General features: G+C 40.4%; 2 protein-coding genes across 2 annotated transcripts; one reads left to right on the forward strand and one right to left on the reverse strand.

Annotated features, from left to right (window-relative positions):
* Positions 1 to 6,351, reverse strand: cox5ab (cytochrome c oxidase subunit 5Ab). The gene is made up of 5 exons (XM_080844061.1): positions 6,207 to 6,351; positions 4,005 to 4,121; positions 2,911 to 3,032; positions 2,179 to 2,308; positions 1 to 141 (listed from the first exon to the last, which is right to left on the reverse strand). The coding sequence occupies exons 1-4, from the start codon at positions 6,277 to 6,279 to the stop codon at positions 2,195 to 2,197; spliced, it is 426 nt and encodes a 141-aa protein (XP_080700187.1). The 5' UTR covers positions 6,280 to 6,351; the 3' UTR covers positions 1 to 141; positions 2,179 to 2,194.
* Positions 6,352 to 6,638: 287 nt separating this feature from the next.
* On the forward strand, positions 6,639 to 8,632 carry ciao2b (cytosolic iron-sulfur assembly component 2B). The gene is made up of 5 exons (XM_080844062.1): positions 6,639 to 6,877; positions 7,107 to 7,192; positions 7,394 to 7,519; positions 7,819 to 7,864; positions 8,006 to 8,632. The coding sequence occupies exons 1-5, from the start codon at positions 6,751 to 6,753 to the stop codon at positions 8,104 to 8,106; spliced, it is 486 nt and encodes a 161-aa protein (XP_080700188.1). The 5' UTR covers positions 6,639 to 6,750; the 3' UTR covers positions 8,107 to 8,632.
* Positions 8,633 to 10,271: the final 1,639 nt, after the last annotated feature.

Raw genomic sequence — 10,271 nt, forward strand, 5'->3', positions numbered from 1 at the left:
TGGATATTGCTCTGTTTATTAGGACCAAAAGCTTTATACACAACAGGACAGAGAGGGGATATTAAGTTTTTAACACCCCAAAACAGAATAGAAGGCAGTCTTCAAATGCAGTATTTGACCTTGTTGGACACTTCACAAGACCTGTAAAGAAATAGTTTTGCTGTTAAGTAAATGATGACCGAACTGTGATGAAACACATCAATGGTGGTGCAAATGTTGGTAAAAAATACATATCCACGGAATGGGCAACACATCTCACATGTGAGTCCCATTTTCATTTGCTGATCGAGTCATCATTCACAGGAGTTTACCCCCCCTCCCAGCCCCCCTAAAGTGTTTTAGTTTGCTAATCGAGTCATCATTCGCAGGAGTTTACCCCCCTTAAGTGTTCTTTAATGTCAGAGACAGTCACAAGTCTATCTCATATTTGAAATTTCAAGCTAAAACCTGGAAGTCTTTGGGGGAGTCTAGAATGTAAAGAGATTCATACTGCACATCAGGCCAAGTACAGACATATCCATTACTGCACATCAGGCCAAGTACAGACATATCCATTACTGCACATCAGGCCAAGTACAGACATATCCATTACTGCACATCAGGCCAAGTACAGACATATCCATTACTGCACATCAGGCCAAGAACAGACATACAGTGGGGAAAATAAGTATTTGAACCCCTTGCGATTTCACAAGTTTGGCCACTTGCAAAGAAATGTGTGATCTATAATTGTAATGGTAGGTGTATATTAACAGTGAGAAACAGAATATCAACAAAAAAAATCCAGAAAAATGCATTTTATAAGATTTATGACTTTATTTGCATTTGATGCAAAAAAAAAGTATTTGAACCCCCAAAACTGACTGACAAAAATGACTTAGTACTTGGTGGAATAACCCTTATTGGCAAGCACAGACGTCAGACGTTTCTTGTAGTTGGTCACCAGGTTTACAAACATCTCAGGAGGGATTTTGGTCCACTCCTCTTTCCAGATCCTCTCCAAATCTTTAAGGTTGTGTTTTCAATGGGAGGGAATGAGGGAATGAGGTTCAAGCCCAATATTCCACGTTACATGGCCCCATCCATAGTCCCCTTGATGCGGTGGAGTCGTCCTGTACCCTTGGCAGAGAAACAGCCCCAAAGCATAATGTTTCCACCTCCATGCTTGATGGTGGGTATGATGTACTCTTGGGGTCATATTCAGCATTCCCCCCCCTGTCAAACACGGCAAGTCGAGTTGATGCCAAAGAGCTTGATTTTGGTATCATCTGACCACATTCTGTCTCCCAATCCTCCCTAGAATCATTCAAGTGTGCAATGGTAAACTTCAGATGGCCCTGTACATGTGCTTCCTTGAGCAGGGGGACCTTGCGAGTGCTGCAATACTTCAAAAAATTACGGCGTGGTGTGTTGCCAATGGTTTTCTTGGTGACTCTGGTCCCAGCTGCCTTGAGATCATTCACAAGCTCCCCCTGTGTAGTTCTGGGGTTATTCTGCACCTTTCGAATGATCACTGATTCCAAACGAGAGGATATCTTGCATGGAGCCCCAGACCTAGAGCGGGTGACAGTTGTTTGGTGTTGCTTCCATTTATGAATAATCGCACCAATAGTTATCTGCTTCTCACCAAGCTGCTTGCCCGTGGTTTTGTAGCCCATTCCAGCCTTGTGCAGGTCTACAATCTTATCTCTGACGTCCTTGGACAGCTCTTTGGTCTTGCCCATGGTGGTGAGGTTGAAGGTGTGAAGTATGATTCTTTGGACAGGTTTCTTTTATACAGGTCACCAGTTGAGATCAGGTATACCTTGTTAGACCTAATGAGGACTAATCTGCGTGCTTTTTGGGCACATAACTGGCCATTGGGAGCCAGAATTCTTGCTGTTTGCTTGGGGGTTCAAATACTTATTTTTTGCATCAAATGCAAATGAAGTCATAAATCTTATAAAATGCAGTTTTCTGGATTTTTTTGTTGATATTCTGTTTCTCACTGTTAAAATACACCTACCATTAAAATTCTAGATCACACATTTCTTTGCAAGTGGCCAAACTTGCGAAGTCGGCAGGGGTTCAAATACTTATTTTCCCCACTGTATCCATTACTGCACATCAGGCCAAGTACAGACATATCCATTACTGCACATCAGGCCAAGTACAGACATATCCATTGTGACAACTCACCAAAAGATGTGGATGACTAGACATGATCGATGCCGAGCTCCTCCGGTGTGGAGATGCCGAGCTCCTTCAGTGTAGGGTGCAGCTCCTGGATCAAGTAGGGGTAGATCTCTTTGTTGGGCCCCGATTTGTCCTGAAGAAACAGTGGAAGAAATATAAAGGTGTTAATCGTTCATCATTATGTTTTAACAAGTGAGGCTGGAGAAAGTGTTCTTATACCATGAAATGTACCCGATCATGTCTTCCATCCTTACTTCAATCAATAAAAAAAAGCCATAGCAGGTTCATAGACGCTTGACCTGCTGACGTTCTGAAAATAGCCAGGGAGATAAAGCCTAAAGGATAAGCTTGTCTTGCACGCAAAAGGTGACCGACCTGAGATCCAATTCTGGCGACTGACTTGCCAATTAGCTTTTGTATGCTTTATATGTGCTCAAAATATGACATTTACAAGTGTTATATACTAGAATTGAATGACTGCTATAATAAATACAAACAATATGTGCATTTACTTTATAATTTTATATTATTTTATTATATTATATTATTATTATTTTCAAAAAGCCAACAGCTCGTCTAACATTATCGTAAAAAGCAATAAGCCACCAGCAGCAGACAGGACTTAATACCTACTGGTTCATAAAGCAAAAAGCATTTGCATCAATATTGCAGGCAAAAGTACACCTAAAATATCAGCCTCATATGAGACGATTGACGAGGACATGATCTCCTGACCTTGACGGCCTCCAGGATGCGGATGGCACTGGCGAGGTCGTTGAGCCTCCGGCAGGCTCTGAGTGCGGAGTCCAGGATCTTGGGCTCAGGGACCAGGTCGTACCCAATCAGGGTGTTCATGCCTGGAGGGGACAGCGGTACAGGAGGTAGAGAAGTTGTTAAGTAATCAGAAGGTTGCTAGTTCGATTCCCTGTCAAAGTGTCCTTGAGCAAGACACTGAAACCCTAATTGCTCCTGATGGGCAGTGTAAATTTAAAATGTGCATACATACTGCTAAATGCCTAAATGTAAATGGAAGCAGAGGCAGTTCCAGTAGTTAATACCTGTGCTTGTAAGGATAGGCTACTACTACGACTACCAAACTTCTACTGTCTTCTTCCAAAATTAAAGCGATTTTGGGTGCGAGTAAAAAAGACTGTTAACTTAAAAGTAGAAAAACGCACTCTCAAGCTTGTCTCATTACTTATTTATTTTGACCAGCTAGTCCAGACGCGTTTCGGCCTAAGCCATCACACACTTTAATACCTGTGATTGCCATGGGCTGATTAAGGATGGACTATCAACACACTAGATGACATGGGTGATGTGGATCAGACAAACCACACTAAATTCTAACATTAATATATTTCAAAACACCATGCGATGCGATGTATCCTAAGCCAACATCTCAACACTCAATGACTCCTTATGGCAAAAAATACCATGAAAATCTAGACTTGAAGGTTTCTCATACACGTCTATATATATTTTATTAGATGCGTCCGGCATCTCTATAAGAGGGTATGTCCGTCCGTCTGTCGGTCGGTCTGTCTGTCTGTCTGTCTGAAACGCATTCTTTCAATTGTAATTCCCTCCTGTGTCCACAAGGTGGCAGAGTTGAGTTGACGCATCTTGTTGTCCGCTCGGACTTGTTAAAAAATTAAGTCAGTTTGCATCCAGAAGTATGAGTGAAGCCAGACACAATAATGTGACCTGAGACTTAGCAAAAAGGAGTTGTAGCAGTTGTTAGATTCACCAGCACATATCATGAACAAAGTCATAGGTTGGAGTAGTTGTTGGCACCAGGCACCAGGTTAACTAATATAATCCCTTACCTTTCTTGAGTTCCCAGGCATCAATGTCTGGTTTATTAAAATAGGTGATCCAGCGGGCATCAAACTCCTCATCTGTCTCCGCCTTCGCATGGGAGTAGCATCGCGACGCAAGAGGTGCTGGAAAGAGAGATTATAGTTACAGTGATAGTATACCTAAAGTTGCTGGGAGTTATACCAATGGAACACTGACAATGATTTAAAAACACAATTGAATGAAATGAAGTCAATATTGATTAAAAAAATATATATATCTATATACATGATCACAAAATAAAATTCCTGTTTCATTCAGAGCCATCAGGCAATTATGTTTGCATTCTGAGACCATGCATAGTGTGTGCAGCAAAGCAGGGTAAGTTTATTTACATAACCAATTCATACACAGAGGCAATTTAATGTGCTTTGCATAAATAAGAGAAAAAGGAACATCCTTCAAATTAAATAAAAACATTGTGGAGTAGCTCAGACTGTATCACTTTCAAACCACTGACTAGAGAACCAAGAATCATACAATAAACTGTGAGCGAGAGAGTTCACTACCCTTCACTATCACTGTTATAAAGGATATAGCGACAGAATACATGCAAAAGTAAATACATTAAAAGTAGATTGCATTTAATGAGTTTAATCGGAGAACAGTTGAGACTTAAAATCTAGATTTGAAACTGGCTACAGTTGAAACACCTTTGATCATCAGGAATCAGGAAGTTGGCTGCAGAGTTGGGCAGTATACCAGCTGAAGGCTGCTTGAACTCCTATGGTTGCTAAATTAGACAGGTCCTGGCAAGAAGCCAATCATTCAATATCTGCCTCTGCACGTACTACAATGTAACCAGGACCTATGACAGGTGTGTGCTCTGCAGCTCTGACATCTTAATTACGTCCTTGACAAATCCTGCTACATTACCCGCTATATCTTGCATTCCGGAAATGTCTTGTTTGGAAGAAAAAGGTGAAATTTGTATTGATTTGACCATGACAATTACATTCTAATCCACACAAGCACAATAACCCTTGCACTATCCACACAAGCAGCACAGGAACACTTTCCTCCTGGGCATCTACACTGTCCAGATGAATGCATATTGTACCATAGGGTCAGACCCATTCTTGAATCAGTTACCTCCCCACTCCTTGTCAACATGTTCTCCCTATGTGTATGTTGTCTCGGAGTTGTATACATTGTATAAACTACTGGATAACCGCAAATTTACCTCGGGATTACTAAAGTATCCATCGATCTATCTTTGACACCAAATTACACTCTGGACCTAATAATAGCTGGCTAACGTGACACTATTCAGACTTGTGTACACTAGGGCAATTCTACGAACGGGTTTCACATCACCTGTTAAATACCGATAAAATAACTGCAACTAACTAACTAACTCGCAATTTGGCAAAATATCAGCGGCGTAAACGCAACGTAACGTAACGTTCGTGAGAGGCGCTGACTTTGAACGCCATAACGTTTGTCCCAGAGACTAACATCGGTCATCGCAAGGGCATGACTCCATTTCTGTCTGGACAACGGAGTTAAAATTATGTTAATACATAGCCACCACTATAGCAATACCATCTCAAATAACTGACCACTGGAAAAAAGACAAGTATTGGCGATAGCTAACCCAGCTAGTCAAGCCACCATGATAACATTAGCAGCTAACTTATAGGTGAGAAGTGTGGGACAGCTATGCTACAGCTGGGTGAGACCAGATACATCATAAGGACTTTTGCGAGTACTCGTCAATAATTAACCTTACCCACATAAAACCCTTTCATGTTTACGCGACTAAGTAGCCACTTGCTCACTACGGCGAGGATAACTAAGTTAACATTACATCTAAATATGTGCTAGGTGGCTAGCTGGCTAGGTCATAGCCGGAAATATCCTGAAGGAGTCTCGGTTAAGCACAATGTCATCGACTTAAACTGAGGTAACACAGGTTCTTGTTTTCAGAATGGGGTATAATGAATGCAGAACCGCTAAACATGCCATATCCAAGTAACTGAAACTCGAGCCAACTATCATACTAATGACAGTTCTCCTTGACCTCGTTTGAACCAGTCAGCCTTCCAGGGGGTAGCTAGCAACATTAGCCTGCTAGCCAGGAGTTCTGTTTGACCATTTGCAATAGGCAAATGTTAATGAACGTTACAACAATATTATCAGAAAAACTGCCACGGTGCATTGTGCCTTACCTGTGTAACAAGGACGTGCCCGTGCTAAACTCCTTACTCCGGAGGCTGAGAGCCGAACCACGGCAGAAAACATCGTGCCAGCCGAAGCCGTTTCTAAAAGAAGCTTGCTAGCTTGAAGCGGCAGAGCATTACAGTAATGCGCATGCGCAATGATACAAATGAACGAGGTGTTGCAAATGTCACTCGTAGGACAAATCAGCCCCCAATAACCAACACCTGCACTTTAACTTTATATTATCATCTATCCTAATATATCAATTGGTAGCATTTAATACGTTCACCTTGAATAGCTACAAAATCTTCAAATGTCTGCATTATTTACTTGTCAGTTCTGTTTATTTGTTCGTGATTTTGAAACTCAAAGAAGGTTTTTGAATCATCCGAGTTACCGTAGAATTGCCGGAAGTGTCAGCCTAATTTCCATCTCTCTACTAGATCAATCCAGAGCACATTGTTTTTGAACAGGTTGCTAGGCAGGGTCTTTGCTGTAATAAAATAACTTATAACGTAGAAATAGTTCATATATTCTTCAGCAACCGACAGAATGGCAGGCGGAACGAGTTTGGAAAACGCGAATCCCCTGATTTTCCAGCGATCAGGGGAAAGATTGCTAACAGCAGCTGACGAAGACGACGATGTCACTGATCCTATCGATGACAGAGAAATCTTTGGTATCCTTTCAGTATCAAAGCATTTGTTTGTGACGTTTATGTTATACACACTTATATATACGATAATTTCAGAAATAAAGCACATTTCCCGAAGACCAACTAACTTTTACAGAATGTAATGTTGTTATACCAGACTAGTAGCGACCCGATCAGCTTGCATCACGCTGGGTTAACTAAAACGCAAATAAGCGAACATTGCGATATCTAAGAAGTATGTATCCTTAACGAGACCCATATCTTATTAGAAATATTAATGACCCAGAGCACCCTTTGAGCCTCGAGGAACTGAACGTTGTGGAACAAGTGCGAGTGAATGTAAGTTGGTGAAACCTTTTCCTGGGGCCTAAAGTAGCGTCAGATCTTCGTTAGGTACTTGGACAATGACATACTTGTGTCATGTAGTTTCCCAGTATTGAAATGAATAATCTTAACAGGTTAAATAAGATTTCAGTTATTTGAATGAGCCCTGTTGAACTGGAAAATAAATGTGCTAATGTTACTGATGTCTTGCCATAGGTCAATGAGCAGGAGAATGCAGTCTCAGTGGAGTTCACCCCTACCATACCCCACTGCAGTATGGCCACCCTTATTGGCCTGTCCATCAAGGTGAAGCTCCTGCGCTCCCTGCCAGACAGGTTTAAGGTAAAGAGATGCTGGGGAAGCCAAACCAAGCTATGGGAAATGAGTGTTATGCTATACAGTACATGGAAAACAAATTACCAAAATGTTGAATATGTGTATTTTTCAAATCACCCTCCAAATATTGAAATGCATGATTGTAGGAGTGTATATATGCATGTTTGGTGTACACCATATAATACTGTTTGTGTGTGTATATAGCTATCTATCTAGAGAGAGAGACTGTAGTATACTATCCTGTGCAAAAATGATATATAAATATGTTTATTTTAATTTCGATATCTGTCTTGTTATTTGAACAGATTGATGTGCACATCACACCTGGAGCGCATGCTTCAGAGGAAGCAGGTAATGGATCTTTGCTTATTATCATTCATACAAACAGATCATTCAATCCTTCAGTGGAGATTCAGTTTTGCATTTATTTATTTGCACTTTAAAGATTGTATGAATGATTCGAGTCCTGTCCTCTGCTCCTGTTCTCTGCAGTGAACAAGCAACTTGCTGACAAAGAGAGAGTAGCCGCCGCTCTGGAGAACGCCCAACTCCTGGAGGTGGTCAACCAGTGCCTTACCTCCAAGAGCCTGTAAGACAGTCTAACCCTAACCTAACCCTAACCCTGCCCTGTACTCTGGAGCCGCTTCTCACAGTTTCAACACCAGACAGATCATGGGTTATTCAGAGGGTTGGCTAGTTAATACATGGATACCCACACTGCAACCTGCTGATTGTGCATTATAAATTATACCTTAGCTTCAATGCTGTTTCTGGTCTCTCTGGTTAAGATGTTGGTGTTTGTTTGACTATGCCCTGAAGAGTGACTAAGATGAAGGTCAATGACTGAATGTTTGTTATAGACGGAGAATGAGGATCTCTTGTTTGTATAATGCTTTGGGCCTTTTAATTGTTAAATACAATATGCAGAGTATGTGCACATTCCTACATTTCGTCTGCTTTCATAATGTAATGGTATCCATCTGTTTTAACTGATAATACTATACCATTGTATATGTATATGTCTGTGCCTTTGCACAGTAAGGAGGTACACTGAACATCGGTAAAGTGATCACAATCACATAGTGCATTGAGTTTATTAGAATTCAATATTTTGATAAGGATCCCTTTCCCCAAATAAATCAATAATAAAGTGAAAGACAAAAAAAAAACGTGTCATGCTTTATCTGAGCTCCATCACGGAGTCAGGTATACCCTTCCCATTACGTGTCACGCTTTATCTGAAACTGCAGCCCACCATTTCATCAGTATATGACTAAAGTGTAACTGCACCCTTAAATGTGTGTTTTGAGCTGTAAACTCATTTTACATTTACTGATCAAGACTCAAGAAGAGTTTGGATTTAGGCTCAGAGCAGGGTTTGAAGTTACACTTTAATTACTTGCTTGTTTTGAATTTCACTATCTACAACCAGAATGCAGGAATAGGGGGATTTCTGCTCATTTATGTTGGTTCAATGACCCATTTTTGGTTTGTTTTTTATGTGCATCAGACCAATCAACATTATTATTTATATCATATTATAACTTAAATCTATTTAATTGATATTTGGATAGATTATGGAGTAGGCCTACTACTACTTAGTTTTTGCATAAATTATTGAATTGATAGGTGAATTAAATCCTCCTGGTAATATTGTAATTTCTTGTAATAATTGACATTTAAACCGTTGACTTCATACACATTGTTTGCAATATATACAGTTATCATTATCTATGACAACATCTACATGTCTCGCTCGCTCTACTTGGATCAGGACAGCTCGGCTCTCGTCGATGGACCTGACCAATCGCGGTGCTTCTCTCCATTAGTGTGATCTTGGCTTGAATTTGTGTGACCTTACGTTACTAAGTTTCGAAGAAAGCTGAAGCTACGACAACTCGTCAAAATAAGTAACGACGACATGTTTTTATTTTTTCTCTTAGACGGACACACGTTTTATATCCATATCGTACTGATTGACAAGCATTTATAAGTTATTATAAGTTATAAAATGTAGCTTTGCAGTAAATAATGCACGCCTACATTTCTGCTAACGGTGGGACTCGAACCGGAAACCTTGGGGTCGACTCTTCTCTCATAAATGCATACTGAAATATTCAATGTAGAATTATCCATATCTCACTAGTATAAGGTTAATAAAAGGTAGTATGCAAACAAATTGTGATTTTCAATAATGAAAATTAGCTTTGCAGTAAATAATGCAAACCTCAATTTTTGCCAACGGTGGGACTCGAACCGGAAACCTCAGCTCTCAAAGAAATGCATATAAAAACAAAAGTTTAATGTTTAAAAAATTATTTATGATGTACATCAACATTAAAAAACTTTAGTCGTGGAGGATTAGGCCGTACAAAATCCCTTCCTTCCTCTCCCTTTTTATCTCTCTTTCCCGTTTTTTTCACTGGACGTCGTTGACTCTCAGCCACAGAGACATTTAATTAGGAAAACAAATGAAATCATTGCATCAACGTCACCTTCTGTCACTTGTCTGTTTTATTTTGTCTTCACGGAAACAAGAAACGTATTCCACGAGAAGTTTAGACCACGCGAAATTCAGACCACGCGAAGTTCAGACGACAATTACTGTAGGTTTAAGTATTTGTTGTGCTACCCAACTGTTCAGCGGAGCAGAGTGGCGCAGCGGAAGCGTGCTGGGCCCATAACCCAGAGGTCGATGGATCGAAACCATCCTCTGCTATCCCTTTTCATTTATGTGGAGCAGTCTGTTCACTTTGTG

The sequence above is a fragment of the Sprattus sprattus genome (assembly GCF_963457725.1).
Source record: "Sprattus sprattus genome assembly, chromosome: 8".
Taxonomy (NCBI): domain Eukaryota; kingdom Metazoa; phylum Chordata; class Actinopteri; order Clupeiformes; family Clupeidae; genus Sprattus; species Sprattus sprattus.

What these genes read in the sequence shown, in the direction of transcription:
- ciao2b (XM_080844062.1), top strand. Translation starts at nt 6,751, where the DNA reads ATGGCAGGCGGAACGAGTTTGGAAAACGCGAATCCCCTGATTTTCCAG. An exon ending in CGATGACAGAGAAATCTTTG is followed by an intron (nt 6,878 to 7,106) that starts GTATCCTTTCAG and finishes ATCCTTAACGAG; the next exon opens with ACCCATATCTTATTAGAAAT. An exon ending in TGGAACAAGTGCGAGTGAAT is followed by an intron (nt 7,193 to 7,393) that starts GTAAGTTGGTGA and finishes GTCTTGCCATAG; the next exon opens with GTCAATGAGCAGGAGAATGC.
- cox5ab (XM_080844061.1), bottom strand. Translation starts at nt 6,279, where the DNA reads ATGTTTTCTGCCGTGGTTCGGCTCTCAGCCTCCGGAGTAAGGAGTTTA. An exon ending in GGCACGTCCTTGTTACACAG is followed by an intron (nt 4,122 to 6,206) that starts GTAAGGCACAAT and finishes CTCTCTTTCCAG; the next exon opens with CACCTCTTGCGTCGCGATGC. An exon ending in TGCCTGGGAACTCAAGAAAG is followed by an intron (nt 3,033 to 4,004) that starts GTAAGGGATTAT and finishes TGTCCCCTCCAG; the next exon opens with GCATGAACACCCTGATTGGG.